This window comes from Lissotriton vulgaris, unplaced genomic scaffold, assembly GCF_964263255.1.
Source record: "Lissotriton vulgaris unplaced genomic scaffold, aLisVul1.2 SCAFFOLD_3110, whole genome shotgun sequence".
In the NCBI taxonomy this organism is placed as follows: domain Eukaryota; kingdom Metazoa; phylum Chordata; class Amphibia; order Caudata; family Salamandridae; genus Lissotriton; species Lissotriton vulgaris.
Window position 1 is genome coordinate 113,416 of NW_028252755.1, and position 16,031 is coordinate 129,446.

At 43.6% G+C, this 16,031-nt stretch overlaps 1 protein-coding gene across 1 annotated transcript in view; it reads right to left on the bottom strand.

Annotated features, from left to right (window-relative positions):
• Window positions 1-386: 386 nt before the first annotated feature.
• LOC147662032 (uncharacterized) overlaps window positions 387-16,031 on the bottom strand; it is a 92,819-nt gene continuing 77,174 nt past the window's right edge. The window contains exon 3 of the mRNA XM_086951170.1: window positions 387-946. Coding sequence (XP_086807296.1) covers window positions 387-946 — 560 coding nt within the window. The remainder of the gene's footprint in view (window positions 947-16,031) is intronic.

Genomic DNA, 16,031 nt, shown 5'->3' on the forward strand with positions numbered 1-16,031 from the left:
GGCATTGATGAATCACTTGGTTGTGAGCCTACCATGCAGATGCTGCTGTCTTAAGCTCACATTCCAAGGACGTGGCCTTGGATGTAAAGAAATTTGCGAATTCTTCACAGCTAATTTGCAATGTTGTTGATTCTACGTTTTGTTTGATTGCGGTTTACCCAATTCAAACAGTTTCCGAGGTCTGTTTTTCGCATTCTCCAATTCAGTTCTGAAGAAATCTTTTTTTTACTTCAGAATATTTTTATTGTAGGCGCTTCTGGTTTTTCTTAGACGTTTTAGTTGTGGGGATGATGGTAGCTGTCCCATTTCCGTTCTGCTAGTCTTAGTTGACGACTTTCTTCATTTAGTGTTCCGCTAAACCAGGGTTTTTTATCTTTGTCCGACTTTCACTTTAGTTTTAATGGTGTAATAGTGTCCATTATCTCTGCCATCTTTGCATTGTAGTGCTCCGTGAGTTCACTGGTGTTTGTCACATTTCTGGGAGGGTCAAGATCCCTCCTGCACATTGATGCAAGTTTCTCAATGTCCATGTTCTTTGTGGTCCTTACCCATTGTTTGGGTTTGATTGGTTGAGTGTTTTTTTTCTTTAGGACTTCAGGAATTTGGAAGGTTATTATGTGATGATATGCCCAGTCACAAGGCAGGATTGAGGTTAAGATCACAGCTTTATCTTTGGATATGATCCAGTATAGCGTGGAGCTTTTCACGTGCGTTGGAAGTGTGCAGGCTTGTACTAGGTTTTGATCTGCTAGGAAATCTTTGATGATGTTGACCTGGCTGTCATTAGCATTGTTCAAATGTAAATTGAAGTCGCCTAGGGATATGTCATTGGAATGTGGGGAAGCGTTTGCTGTGATGATCTCCATTAAGTGGTTGATAAAAGGTTCATTCTTTCCTGGAGGGTGATAGAATGCATGGACCTTGCATAGCTGTTTCTCTGTATAAACTATGGAGAGTGCAAGGTATTCACATGAGTTAAGAGGGTCGGCTGGTGATGCAGTAACCAAGAGTGATGAATAACTGCAATCCCCCTCCCATTTCTCTTTAGCCTGTCTTACCTCACAATGAAATAGTTAGGGGGCACCAGAAGATCCAAACATGGCAAGGAAGATTCAGTGAGCCATGTTTCCATTAGGATCGCAATGTCAATCTCCTTACTCAGGATAAGGTCAGAGATGTCTGACGTGTGTTTCACTGCTGAGAGGCAGTTGATTAGTAGCCCTGTGATCTGTTTCTGAGAATCCCGGATGGGTCTTGATTTGATGTGGTTAGCGTTATTTGCTTCAGGTTATTCGTATTTAATTTTCTGTCACTCGGCTTGACTTTTCTGAATGAGTTGATTGGGACTGAGTTGATTACATTTACATTGTTCTTGTTACATGGGTTAGTTGTGGTCGGAGACGACTTGTGGGATTGCCGCAGTGCTTGCATTTTCTCGTCCGATAGGTAGCTAGGGAGTTTGTGAGGCTGATGATGTCTGTTTGATAGAGACGTTGGTGTTGCTTTTATGTTGTTATGTAGTGAGAGTACTGCCTCTTGCATATTTTTTAATTTGGAGAATGTGTTTTCTGTGAGGCACGCAATATTCTTCAGATCCAGTATAGCTTTATAAATGGTTTGTAGAAGGTTACTGGAGTTTAGATTCTGAGTATCTGGGATCATGGCAGGAGCAGGGGGGATGAAGGATGAGCTCAGGAGACTTGACGATATATTGTTTAGTAATTCACTCTCTAATGACTAATTGACCTTTATTTTAGGTACGGTGTTCATTATGCTTCATATTTTTCTTCGACCTCTGGGGGAGATGCTTTAAATTAGATTAGGAGGTGGGCTCCTACTGTCTGGTGAGAAAAATGTACGTGGAGCATTGAAAGGTGGTTGGGTCGATGTTGTAGAAAAATCCCCTTTGTTTGGTGGCATAGCAGGCTTACTCTACTTTCTTCCCACTATTTCTTGGTGAATATGGCAATGGACTCCTAGCTTGGACGCCGACATGTTCATTCATGCTGGAATTTGACTTTTGTTGAAGGATTCATCGTGAATGTAGGTGACAGGTGTGTTAATTGTGAAGAGCGTCTGTTCGGCTCTGTTGTGATTGTTGGGGAAGGGTTTGACCTCTGTGGAACAATTGTCTTCCCATGTTCCGCTTTCTGTGCTACTTTTATGTGGTGTGTAATTGAACTTGCGCAGGGGCTTTGTTGGTTTCTCGTACGAGTGGAATAAAATATTTTTTCTTTAAGCGTGGAGAAGTTTTCATCAAATTTGTCTAGACCCTCGTCCTTGCTTGAATGAGCGGGAGACGCTTCGGCACAGGAGACCATCGGGGGGAATTAGAGGGAGCACGAAGGAGTACTAGCCCCAGGACCATACGGGGCACGTATCACCTGGCCTAACCTTGCTCCGCCCTCCCTCAGCTGCACAAAAACTTCTCGCGCCTCCCGCTTCGCGGGAGACGCGTTGGCACAGGAGACCATCGCAGGGGCATTCGAGGGAGCACAAAGGACTACTAGTCCCAGGACCATACGGGGCACGTATCACCTGGCCTGACCTTGCTCCGCACTTCCTCAGCTGCACAAAAACTTCTTTGCGCCTCCCGCTTTGCGGTTGACGCTTCGGCACAGGAGACCATCGCGGGGGCATTCGAGGGAGCATGAAGGACTACTAACCCCAGGACCATACGGGGCACGTATCACTTGGCCTGACCTTGCTCCGACCTCCCTCAGCTGCACAAAAACTTCTCACACCTCCCGCTTCGCGGGAGACGCTTCGCGGGAGATGCTTCGGCACAGGAGACCATCGCGGGGGCATTTGAGGGAGCACGAAGGACTACTAGCCCCAGGACCATACGGGGCACGTATCACCTGGCCTGACCTTGCTCCACCCTCCCTCAGCTGCACAAAAACTTCTCGCGCCTCCCGCTTTGCGGGAGATGCTTCGGCACAGGAGACCATTGCGGGGGCATTCGAGGGAGCACGAAGGACTACAAGCCCCAGGACCATACGGGGCACGTATCACCTGGCCTGATCTTGCTCTCCCCACAAGTACTGGCTATTTAACTATTTGCACTTTCCGCTCCGCGGGACACGCGCGGGCACGCACTGGGCCAAGCCCGGGCCAAGGGCGGGCCCGTCTGAGCCCGTCCGAGACTGTTTGAGGCTGGGCTGGGCCTCATCTCTTGGCCTTTATTAGTAACTTGACCGGTGTGCTCTTAAGGATAAGCTGCAGAAACAGAGACAGTGAGTAGCCTTTTGTGCCCAGTATACCTAAGTTCTTAAGCATCTCCCCTTGGTATAAGACTTTTTATAGTCTTGTAGGATTTTGTTGAACTGTCCAACTGACTCTTTATCCCGGTTCGTGGGTATGCATTGTTCAATATTATTGTTTAATACGATTTTATTTCGAAAATGTCAAAGCGCAAAGGAATCAAAACTCCTGGTGAGCATGCTGATGCAACGATTGGCACTTACCTTGTCAAAGCAGTGAGTGCCATCAATGTCGAAATTGATAGGGCTTAACGCCGGCTCTCTTTAGGTTTGGGTAGTATGGTGACCACATCCCCTGCATCCCTGATTGACCCGCCTATAGAGCTTAGTCATTCCACTAGCTCAGGCCATACATCTATTAAGGTATGTGGCAAGGTTGCATCTAAACCATCGTGTATAGAGTCTGTAGATGCTTCTAGTATGTCTGCTAATGACGCACCCGCTTGTAGAGCGAAAAGAGGGTGTAGGAAGCCTCAGATAAAAAAGGGAGCGATTAGCGCTGGTAAGGGATCTAAACCTACCCCTGCTCCAATAACAGGAGAGGGATTAGTTAACATCAACTCTGGTACTTTAAATGATATACAGGTCGACCAGATTATCAACACCCTGGCCACTTAAATCGAATTTATTTTAAACCATTACATGATAAATTGGACTTACTTAATGGAGAGGTCACCAGGTTAGGTGAGGAACTAATACCCCATAAAGAGTTGCTTAAAACATTGAAAGATACCTATAAGGAATGCCCTAAAAATGTATACGTTATAACTCCACCGATAGAGGCTTTCTTTCATTGTTTGCATTCTATTCTTCCTTCGCTTTCTCACTACATTTACCTTGTGCTTCTTTTTGATTTACCATTATTATAATTTCTCATTCTGTTGCCGCGTTTGGCTATTCCGCACCCTCTGCCCCTCTGCACCCACCCCCCACACACACAGCTGCATCACAGTGAATATTCTTGCTTTATTTATTTGTTTGTTATTTTGTCCTGTGCTGATATGCGCGTCACAGAGCAAAGTTGTGAAGGGCCATGAAACACTTCTCTGAACCTGGGTGCTACCCTACTCCTTTGGCCCATTGTCATTCTTTAGGTGATATTCAGCCACATCAGAATGAAAATGGGCCTGGACAAAGACTGAGCGAGGTCAGGGAGGGGCTCCTGCAGCCTCAGAAAAGTGTGAGCTGGCTCCAATTGTCACAGGGGAACAGCACAGCTTGCTGCCAACCTCAAAATTACAGACAAAAGGCGTCCCTGAAAGAAATGCTCACGGGCAATGGACAAGGGGCCCAAATATCAGGCAGTCCGTGAAATTTATGGACAGTTGGTCACCCTAACTGGTGCAGACTTTTAGAAGTAAAGGTTGAGATAACCGACTGCCCCCTTGAACATTATTACACCTAACGTGGCTCAACAGGAGCTGTGTCTCAATCCTAATTCCCATTGTATAGATTTTTATATATTTACAATGTTTCAGTTTTGCATTTGGGTGATTCCTGAAATAACAATTGTGCATTACCTTATATTTCAATGTTGTCAGACCAAAGTAGTAGACATAGAATTTTAAAATTTAGGATTAAGGTAAACATAATATTTACCTGTACAGGGTTAGCAAATGTGATACAGGCAGCAGGAGGCCATTCAAATACAGTATGCATATGAAATGCTGCAATGTAAACATTCTACTGAATTGTCAATTTTATTGAGTGGAAAGGTGGAAAATGTTAAAACCCATTTGACTCAAGTATGATGTAAAAACATGTCTGATATTATTGAACTTTTTACTCGCTGTGTATTAATTGGAAGTAAAAAGAATCTTCAGAAAGATTATTATTTTTTTTGTTTAAGAAATTTTTATTAATCATTTTCAAGAAAGCAAACAATACATATGTCATAAGTTGAAGGAAAAAGAACAATCAATATGTAGCATATACATATGTAATAATGGATATGTGAAAATGTAGGAGAAGAAAAAGAGAGAAAAAAGAAAGAATAGGAGGAAACAAGGCGAAAAGAAATGAGAAAAGAGGAAAGAAAAGAATATGAAAGAAATAAGAAATAGAAAAAGAAATACTTAAGCATGTGGGAATAAATGCACAGCAATCAACTATGAGATTTAGAGGAAAGATAAGTAGTAAAGGGAAGCCAAAGGAGATCAGATTTGATTTTCAGGGGAACAGAGTGGGATGAAGCAATAACGATCCTGTGTTCATCACAAAAAAAGTTCCACCATGAATGAACAGAAAGCTTAGAGTTATCCTTCCAGCACTTTAAAATAACTTTAAAGGCAAGAGCAATAAATAGGTCCAATAATCTAGTAGAAGTAGCTACAACATCAATATCAGTTGCTAACGAACCTAGAAAAACATTCAATAATGATAATGAGGCGGATCAGTTAAACATTGGCATGCAAATATTCCAAACATCATTCCAAAAGGACAAAACCGAAGGGCATTCATATAACAGATGTTTAAGCGTACCCATTTCTTTGGAGCATGACCAACATAAAGGAGAGGACGTTAGTGAAAACTTATTAATGCTAATAATAATAACTCTATGATATATAAACAATAAAGATTGAGTAATACGAGCAGCAATAGAAACTTTAAACAATTTGGACAATAAACGTTCCTACGTCGAGACAGAAAGAGAAATATCAAGATCATTTTCCCAAGCAGTCTCAACATTTGATTTAGGACGATCTTTAACATTTGATAACAAAATTGCCTAAACAAAAGCAGCCTTAGGCTGTTGAGTAGAGAATAGAGGATAGAGTGGGGTGGTAGGAGAAAAGGAGGGGAGAACATCTGGTAAGGAGAGAGATGATAAGTATGTTTGAATGGCAAACGTTATGATGTTTTATTCATTCAGAAACGAAAAAGGCAAGCGAAACAAATTTTGCAGTACAGGAAAAGAAATGACAGAGTTATCTGCAAAAAATTGATAAACGAACAAAATACCCTTTTCTTTCCAATATTTGAAATAAAACGATTTGCCTTTGTATTTAAGGAATTTGTTGTACCACACCACGGAGGATAAAAAACACTGAAGAGGGGAAAGGTTGGAAGAGAAAACATTATGTAACAATGTTCGGGAGTAATTTAAAATAGGATATTTAGTCAAAAAAGAACAATTTGACATAAAGACTGTATGGTGGAATGAAAAATCCTTTAAGAGAGAGCGTTCCAGGAGAACCCATTTAGGTACAGGATTATCAGTGAAATCATAAGCTAAGGAAAAGGATTGTTTGATCAAGAAGGCGGAGTGGTATGTTTTAAAATTGTGAAATCGAACACCACCTTCAAGTTTAGGGCGAGTCAGTTTATGTAAGGCTATTTGAGGATGTTTGTCATTCCACAAAAATTTAGTACAAATAGAATTTATTCGAGAAAAATATGAATTAGGGATTTTAAAAGGAAGCATAGAAACAGTATAAAGAACATGGGGAGTAATCATCATTTTAACCGTATCTAATCTACCCCACCAGGAAAGAAACAAGGGAGACCATATTTGAAGAAGGGATTGAATTTTCTTTAAGAGGGAATCAAAAGTAAATTTTAGGGTGTCCCCCAAAGATGACGAATACCATATACCAAGATATTTCATTTTTGAACAACACCACACAAATTCACTATTACTAAACATGAATTGATAGCACACCGAATTTAGGGGAAGGACTTCCGTTTTGGTTAGATTGAGCTTGTAACCCGATATAGAGGAATACAGCCGTACTTCCTCCAAAAAATGTGGAAGGGACGCAGGAGGGTCGGCCATATAGACTAGTACATCATCCGCATAAGCAGACAATTTAATCTCCATTGATGGAAGTTTAGCCCGCAATTTTAGGATTGGAAGGAATCCGTTCTAAAAATGGCTCAAGACACAAAATAAATAATAAGGGGGATAAATGGCACCCTTGACGCGTGCCCCTAGACAAAGAAAAAAACTTAGAGAACTGGTTTTTAACAAAAATGCTGGCTCGGGGAGAAGAGTACAGGAGTTTAACCAAGGATATGAAGGAAGGACCAAAGCCAAACCATTGTAGGGTGCGAAACATAAACTGCCAATTAATTCGGTCAAAAGCTTTCTCAGCATCTAAGGACAACGCTGCCATCGGAATTTTGAGTTTTTTACTTTGAGCAATAAGATTACAAAACATGCGAGCATTGTCAGCAGCAAGTCTACCTTTCACAAACCCCACTTGGTCCGTTTTAATCAACCGGGGAATAATGGAATCAAGACGGGAGGCCAGAATTTTAGCAAACATTTTACAGTCATAATTAATTAATGATATAGGGTGGAAATATTTACACTGTGAGTGATCCTTGTCTGGTTTGGTAATAATGATAATTAGCGCATCCAAAAAGGACCCAGATGCCTTAGCATAATTTACGTGCAATGTAATCGGCAGCATTCTTGTTCTTCGGAAAAAACAAATATTTGCAATATCATACACAGAGCAGGAGAAAACAAAGCAGTGATCAAATAGCTACCAGTATTCACCAAGCCCAGGGATCTCCACACCAAGCAGGTCGAGCAGGTTGTGATCCCGGTCCAGGATGTCTGACCACCGGTGCGTCGCCTGGTTGTAGGTGCGCCGGACTCCAGACTCCCGATACATGACCCGGCACACCTTCTCCCATAGCTGGCGACGCTCCCGGAGCCCGTACCCGGTACCGGGCCTGCCGCGACGGTCTTGGGGAGGTGGCGCTGGACAAAGAAAACCAGTGCGGCCACCTCCACCGCGCTGAAGATCTCCTGGGCAGTTACTGCCTCCCCCTTTAAGCGCCCGCAAGGGAGCTGGGTACGGGGTGCGGGACCCTTCCCCTTCAGGTTCTTCCCGGCTCCCTTTGCCATAGTCCTGGACAGGAAAGGAAAATAAAATAGGAAAGAATAGGGAAAAAGTAAATAAAAGAAAAGAGTTAAAAAAAGTAGTTTTAAAGTAACCAAAAGTAGAAAAAAACACAAAATATAGATGTAGAAAAATAAAGAGATAGATAATGAGTAAAAACAATTTTTAAAAAGTTCAAAGAAACAATGTATTGCAAAGATTAAGGGAGGATTGAAAAAGCATGCCCAGAACCATAGCAATGAATGAAAAACAAGATGGCCGCGCCCATTGCGACCGCGTGGGTAATATCGCGCGATATTTCCCCCGCGAGCACACAAAAACAGACACGAACACGCATTTGCAGCCCGCACGTAGGATGTCTGACCACCGGTGCCTCGCCTGGTTGTAGGTGCGCCGGACCCCAGACTCCCGATACATGGCCCGGCACACCTTCCCCCATAGCTGGCGACGCTCCCGGAGCCCGTACCCGGTACCGGGCCTGCCGCGACAGTCTTGGGGAGGTGGCGCTGGACAAAGAAAACCAGTGCGGCCACCTCCACCACGCTGAAGATCTCCTGGGCAGTTACTGCCTCCCCCTTTAAGCGCCCGCAAGGGAGCCGGGTACGGGGTGCGGGACCCTTCCCCTTCAGGTTCTTCCCGGCTCCCTTTGCCATAGTACTGGACAGGAAAGGAAAATAAAATAGGAAAGAATAGGGAAAAAGTAAATAAAAGAAAAGAGGTTAACAAAAGTAGTTTTAAAGTAACCAAAAGTAGAAAAAAACACAAAATATAGATGTAGAAAAATAAAGAGATGGATAATGAGTAAAAACAATTTAAAAAAAGTTCAAAGAAACAAGGTATTGCAAAGATTAAGGGAGGATTGAAAAAGCATGCCCAGAACCATAACAATGAATGAAAAACAAGATGGCCGCGCCCATTGCGACCGCGTGGGTAAGTTCGCGCGATATTTCCCCCGCGAGCACACAAAAACAGACGCGAACACGCAATTGCGGCCCGCACGTAGGAAATGCACAACGCGAGCATGCAACTGGTGCCCGGAAACGGAAATACGCAACGCGAACACTGGAAACATGATGGCCGTGCCCATGTACGACCGCATGGGTAACTTCGCGGTCGCCGCGCTGAAAAAAAAACCCGCGAACACGCAAAAATAAAAAAACACCAAATTCGCACAAATTTGCGAATTTGCAAATTTCACCCATACTTATTCATAAGTACTATAATTATTAGTTAACAAAGTTGAGAATTTCCATGTTTCTTGAATATACACTATACAATGATCTCTTAGTTGCTGTTCTGGTAGACAGATGTTTTACTAAGTTGGGGACAGAAGTTTGACTTTGGAGCGGAATGGGTCACATCACCTTGTTGGCAATGGTGGCACTGTCTACATATTGGTATGCATCCGCCAGCAAGCTATTGTCAACAGATTAGAAGAATGTTTCTCTCTGAGCTATTCCAATGGCACATGAGGATGGCAACAGAAGGGTATGGACAGGTTCAGTTGGCATAGAATAGACAAGTGTCACTGAAGAAGAGGAATATTGTTGATGTTCTATCTCCACAGCAAGGATGAGTCTACCCTAGCTTTTGGATTGGAGTGACCTGTGTTGGTAATTGTAGCTTTCTACTGAATCCTCCAATTTGTTTGTAGATTTTTGCTGAACCCAAGTTTTGCAAGCTATAGAACTCTGTTCACTTTACCCATGATAAACAGTGGTAAAGTGTTCATGGCTCCCTTATTAACATGATGAACTGGCAATATTCCTGAGCGGCCTATTTCACTTACCTATACGTCTCTAGTAAATGGTTCTTCTCACGGGATACCCAGGTTCTGTAAGTTAAATGTCACAACTTCAGAACTCATTGTGCCACCAACTCAATGAAAATGCAAACATAACGGCAGGCCTGCCACCATTAGTCCGGCTGCGTCGGTTTGAACGTCAAAATGTATTGTGTAAAAGTAACCACTTTTGACAGGCCTAAACCCTCCTTTTAACATTAATGTCAACCCTAAGAATGCCATTCTTCTCAATAAGGCAGGATGCATTGTATTTACTGCAAGACCTGTAGAATATAAATGTTAACATTTTCCTAAAGTGAAAAGGCACAAAAGATTATTTTCACTGCAATAGGGTTAGCTGTTCCATAGGAAAGCATTGGGACACAATATTACATTTAAAATAAATGTTATCTCCACTCAGAAAAAGCAGCTAGGTAACTATTTCAAGGACTATTTTTAATAGCTAAACAACATCCATGCATACTTTAGAATTATACCTTTTGCCTGCCTAAACCTTCTTAGGCCTTCAGTGTCTTCCACCTGTCTCCTGGCAGCTGATGGCCCCTTTATGGTGAGGTGTAAATCACTCCCAAGGCTTAACAATAATCTGACCTAAATGGGGATCCATCTTTACCAGATACAATATCCAAGGTAGTATTGCAGGCTCTGTTTGACATTAAAGTATCGAGTCATGCTTAAATGTCACATCCTGCTTGACAGGTCTGCTTGGGCTTTTCATAAGACACTTGGAGGGTCATTAGGATGGCGGGCGGACTTTGCCTGCCCGCCATCCTCGTGGTAATAGGGACCATCCGCCATAAGGGTGGGGGTCCCGTGGGGGGCATTAGGATGTGCCCGCCACAGTGGCGGGCACATCCTGTATTTTTAGCATTGTGGCGGGCGGTGCTCTCTGCACCGCCCGCCACAATGCTAAAAATGCATTTCAGCATTTGCATTTACAAAGCGGCAGGCACCGCGCGGAGCCTGCCGCTTTGTAAATGCAAATGAAGGGGGGTACCACAGGTACCCGCCGTGTGCACCCCCCACGTCTCCTTCACTCTGGGGGCCTGCAGGGGCCCCCCAGATTGAAGACTGCATGCCTTTCCGTGGCGGCATCGACTCCGCGGAAAGGCACCTAAATACAAACATCATAATATGGCTGGCGGTGTCTGATAGACACCGCCACCATATTATTCCTTTTCCGCCCCGGCGGTCCGTCTTTCCGCCCGCCGAGGTCCCCCCGCCATACTAATATGGCGGGGGGAAAACTAGTGTGGATGTCTGACAGATTGCCTCCGCCAGGACGGCGGTGGCTACCGCCAGCCTGGCGGAGGCGATCCGCCAGACATCGTAATGACCTCCTTGGTGTACATTTCTAAGAGGACTCCCTGCCAAAGGAAAATGTTAATTGAAACTTTTGCAGGGCCCTTCTTACTCTTCTTCAAGCAAGTCAGGCCCCAATCACAGTTGGATTATGTTTGACATTGCAGCATTACAACCTGTTTCATAGGTGTGGATTTTCATACAACATTTGAGGTACACTTCAAAAGAGGAAAACAGAATGCAAAACCACTTTCTGAATATCCACTGTTTGGTTGTTGAATGCTCAGCTTAGTTTTTTCCAGTCTTCTGTCTCTGAGGTTGTTGGGAGTAGAGGGACTGCCTAAATTAGGACTGGTTTTACCTGGAATACACTAGTACACTCCCCACATATGCACTAGCCCTTAGAGCCCATGTTTAGGATAGCTAGAGGCTTCAGCCAAAAAGAAAATTCGCAAAATGGGTAGTTTTAATCCCGGGGACCTTCACTCTATTTGTTAAGGCACCCCCAGGGGTCATTTACATCAAATTTCTTGTGCCAGGCATAAATGTTGCACCTCATGGCACCCACTTCAGAAGAGTCCTGAACCTGAGAAAGTTTAGAAGTGGACTGAACCTGCTGGTGGCAAGCTGAGAAGTGTGCCAGAGGACTAAAACTGCTCTCTCTCTCTTGTACCCAGGATACAGAAGTGGACTCTTTGTGTTATTAGGCTAAGCTCCTGGGACAAAAAAAAAAGCAACAAGAGTCATTTTCCTGCAGCAGCTCAGCAGACCAGCGGCCACTGGGACTGGATTGGTCTGCTGTTGGCCTCTGCCTGCTGGCCTGTGAGTTTCTAAATGCCTCCTTGGATTTCCTGGGGATGTTTAAACGTGTACTCATGTAGAGGATTAAGATTTGAAGAATTAAAGTCAGAAGGTAAAATCTTTGATCATGATGAACCTGGTTAGTGTATTTGACCCCGACTCGAAAGCGGTCAGCATCAAATTGTACCTAAGTCCTCTTCTACTGCGACCTATACTGTCATTGCCACTTTGTTCTTCTTCACACTATTTCTAATTAAAACTTTAAAACTAGGTATCCGTATTTATTTGGATTTTTGCCACTGTGGTGCTGTTTTGTTTGTTAAATTTGACTCTATTTTTCTAATTCATTTTGGGATTTTCATTGTTTTTCATTCCAAAAATATTACTGTTTTAGACCCAAAACAAATATTGCATACACTACCTCTAAGTTAAGACTGTCTGCTGTGTTTCATAGCTACCAGGTTGAGCTCAAGCTTATTTGATACATTTTGCTGTTAACCCTGACATGAATTGCTAATATTTCCTGAGGTGGGCTCTTATCCCCTAATCTAATAACCCAGGGCCAGATGTACGACGCGCAAAATATCAACTCACAAATTGTGACCGCAATTGCGGTCGCTAAACATTTGTACATGGTGTTGCGGTCGCTATTAGTAAGGAAACGCTTCTTCCTAATAGCAACTCGCAATTCCTAAATAGCGAGTCACGAATACATTGCTTTGCTATTTAGGAATTGTACTTAGCCCTTTCACATTTTGCCTGCGCAAACCGGTCGCAAACCCATACAGCATGCAAAATAGAGTCGTACATCTGGCCCCGAATCTCTAATAAAACTGATAGACCGTGTGCATGTTTCTAGTTCTCAAACAGGGATAGTACACCAAATACTTGTGTCTGTTTTTCATGTAATAATGCTTACATGTGGTTTTACGATGAGACACTAACTGTAAAATATATAGAATTGTGCATTTAGGTGATTTTGCAATGTTATGGACCATGCATGGCAGAATACATGCATCCCTTTATAACCCGTAATTTGAAAAAGGAGCATCTTTGGTAACTGAAGATTTGTGTGCATCTGGATGTGAAATCTGTGTTTTAAAATGTGTTAGATGGGGGCGTGGCTTACGCATCCAATAAGATGGCGGCATCCTGCTGAGCTCCGTCCATCCACAGAGTTTAGAATTTAAACTTCGCCTACATTGAGACCATGCCCAGCGCACTCAAAGCAGGACTCCAACGTCTCTTCATTGTGGCAGTCTCCAGAGCCAGAGAAGCTGTAATTACACATGTGTTTTTATCGCATTCTGCATAATGCGCAACTTTCCTTCAGGTACCGAGAGGCCGCCATTTTATTCATTCCGGCGCTCGCACTGTATATCTTCCACCTGAATTACTTGACATTGGTAGTGCATATGCTAGGCATCTTGTACCGTTTGCAAACCTGAACACAGACTTTATGGAGCTTTTATTTTCATGATATAATGAGCAGTTTTCGTGAAGCTTTTATTTTCATAATACAATGCATTTTCCACAAACTTGCAGGGCAAGAAAAGTGAGTCATGATGTCCTTTGACAATGGGGCAGATTTACAAGCCCCTTGCGCCACTTTTGTGTCACTTTTCCCATGTTAAAAATGACGCTGGGGGCTTGAAAATCTGCCCCAATGTTCTTACGTGCAATATGCGAAAGGTCCCAAAATGGTCTTTGTCTGCCCTCTATTGGACTTATAAAGCATTGCGATTCTACAATATTTTAACAAATGACATTTTCAACAAACCTCTGACTTTTCTTCAACAGTACAATTATTCCTGGATCTATTTGTCACAGAAAGTAAGATTTCATTTCAGTCTCGGTTCACTTTTTGTTTGTGACTGTTAGGTCTTGGTATTTCAACGTGAAATTGCGCACTCTAGGCCCCAAGAGGTCCCAGGGCACAGAAAAATAGCCTTGCGCCACTGCGATACCAGAAAGTACCAGTTTAAATAAAAAATGCAATGTGAGGGACGTAGCCTACTCTCCCGACAAGAAGGCGGCATCTTGCTGAGCTCTGTCTGTCCGCTGAGCGAAGAATTCAAATTTCACCCAATTTGAGACCTTGCCCAGTGCACTCAAAGCTGGTCTCCAGCAATTCTTCACTGTGGCAATCTCTTGAGCGAGCAGTGCTGAAATTATTCCTGCTTTTATCACATTTCAGCACAATGCGCAAATCTCTTTGACATACCAAGCGGATGTCATCCTATGCATTTTGGAGCCCGCGCTGCATTTCCTCCACAGAATCCACATGTGACTTTGTGGGGGTTTTTTTTGGCTCTCTTCAGGACTGCAACTTTCCTTCATCCTACAGATCCCGCATTAATACCACATTATAATGCTCTAGTTTATTGTATTAAGCACCTGTCAATGGAATTTGTATCCTTTTGTCGCTTACTGCGCAAATTCTTTCAGAACTAGCTTTTTAGTGACTGCATTTACTGCTATACACTCTTCATATCTCTCAGTAACATAAAATGTAGTGGGATTATTTATACCTCTAATTTCTTCTGTGTACGTTTTTGAGGTATTAGCATATATACATTTGCAGTGTGCTTCTCTCTTACGATTCTTTCATTACACCATTTTTTATGGGCAGAATTTCTCCTACTAAAAAGCTTCTTCAGCGTCAGACACACATTTTTAAAATGTCTACTGCATCATTTAGCCTCTCTAAGGCTTCCTCCTCTGGCACCAAACCAAAAAGTGTCAAGAATGGGAGCCCGTTTTTCAACTTACCGGTTGGTGCTTGGGGACCGCAGTTCTTTACCCACTGACTCTGGGGGACACTCGACCTGTGGAGCCACAAACCTGTAGGCAGGTGCAAGGTGTCTGTGATCCGCCATTGTTGCCCACCAGCCTGCCTTGAACTACAACCCCCAGGGTCCTGTGCGGCGCGCATGCCGCGCACCGCACCGTGAGCACCATGAGGTGCTCAAAAGGGGCTTCAACTTACAGGTTGGTGCTTGGAGACTGCTGTTCTTTACCCACTGATGCTGGGGACACTCGACCTGTGGAGCCACAAACCTGCAGGCAGGCGCGAGGCGTCTGTGATCCGCCATTGTTGCCCGCCTGCCTGCCCTGGACTACAACCCCCAGCATCCTGTGTGGCACACACGCCACGCACTGCACCGTGAGCACCAGGAGGTGCTCAAAAGGGGCCAAGGGCTCCCGCAGGCAAAGCCCGAGCCAAGGGCGGGACCGTCCTTGGCTGTCATCGGCCAGAGGAGACTGGGCTGGGCCACGGCTCCTAGCTCCTTGCCATAACCAGTATACTTGAAGGTACTGTGCTTAGAACTACAAAGTGCAAGGATACTGTTTACATTGTGCAAAAGACTAACTGAATAACTGATATACATTAATAGTCACGCGGGTACTTTAGAGATTTTTTGCGGAGTCATTGCTTGATATTAACAGTGTGACTGACCTAAGTACCTGGCTAATAAGAGGTTTATCTTGAACTGCTTCCACTGCTTTTTATAGACATCCATAAAGAATCACGAATTGGAGTAATTATGGGAAAGAGGAAAACATTGACCGTATTGTACAAGAAGAAACAGAGTAAAGAGGGGGAGGGACCCTGTTTGTCATTATTGAAGTACTTGACAGGCACAATGGGTGCAATAGAAAAGGAAATGTTAACGGTAGAAGAGGCAATGAACCCAGAAAAAAATGGTACTACAGAACGTTCTCCTCAACCTGTTGCTGATAAAGGATCACTGGCTGAAAAACAGAATAGAATAGATAAAATTAATGGTTGTGTTGTGAATATTTCTGGTCACATTATTGATAGCGATCCCGAGAGTGATCCCCAACCACCATAAAAGCGCCCTGGAAATCCAGATACTGCACGTTCAGTGAGTAAGGAATCATGTACAAAGGGTATGGTAACCCCGTGTATTGCACAAAAACGAGCGCCAAAATAGGGTAAGGTCCCACCAGGGAATAAACTAACTGGTTGGGAGAAAGCGCTAG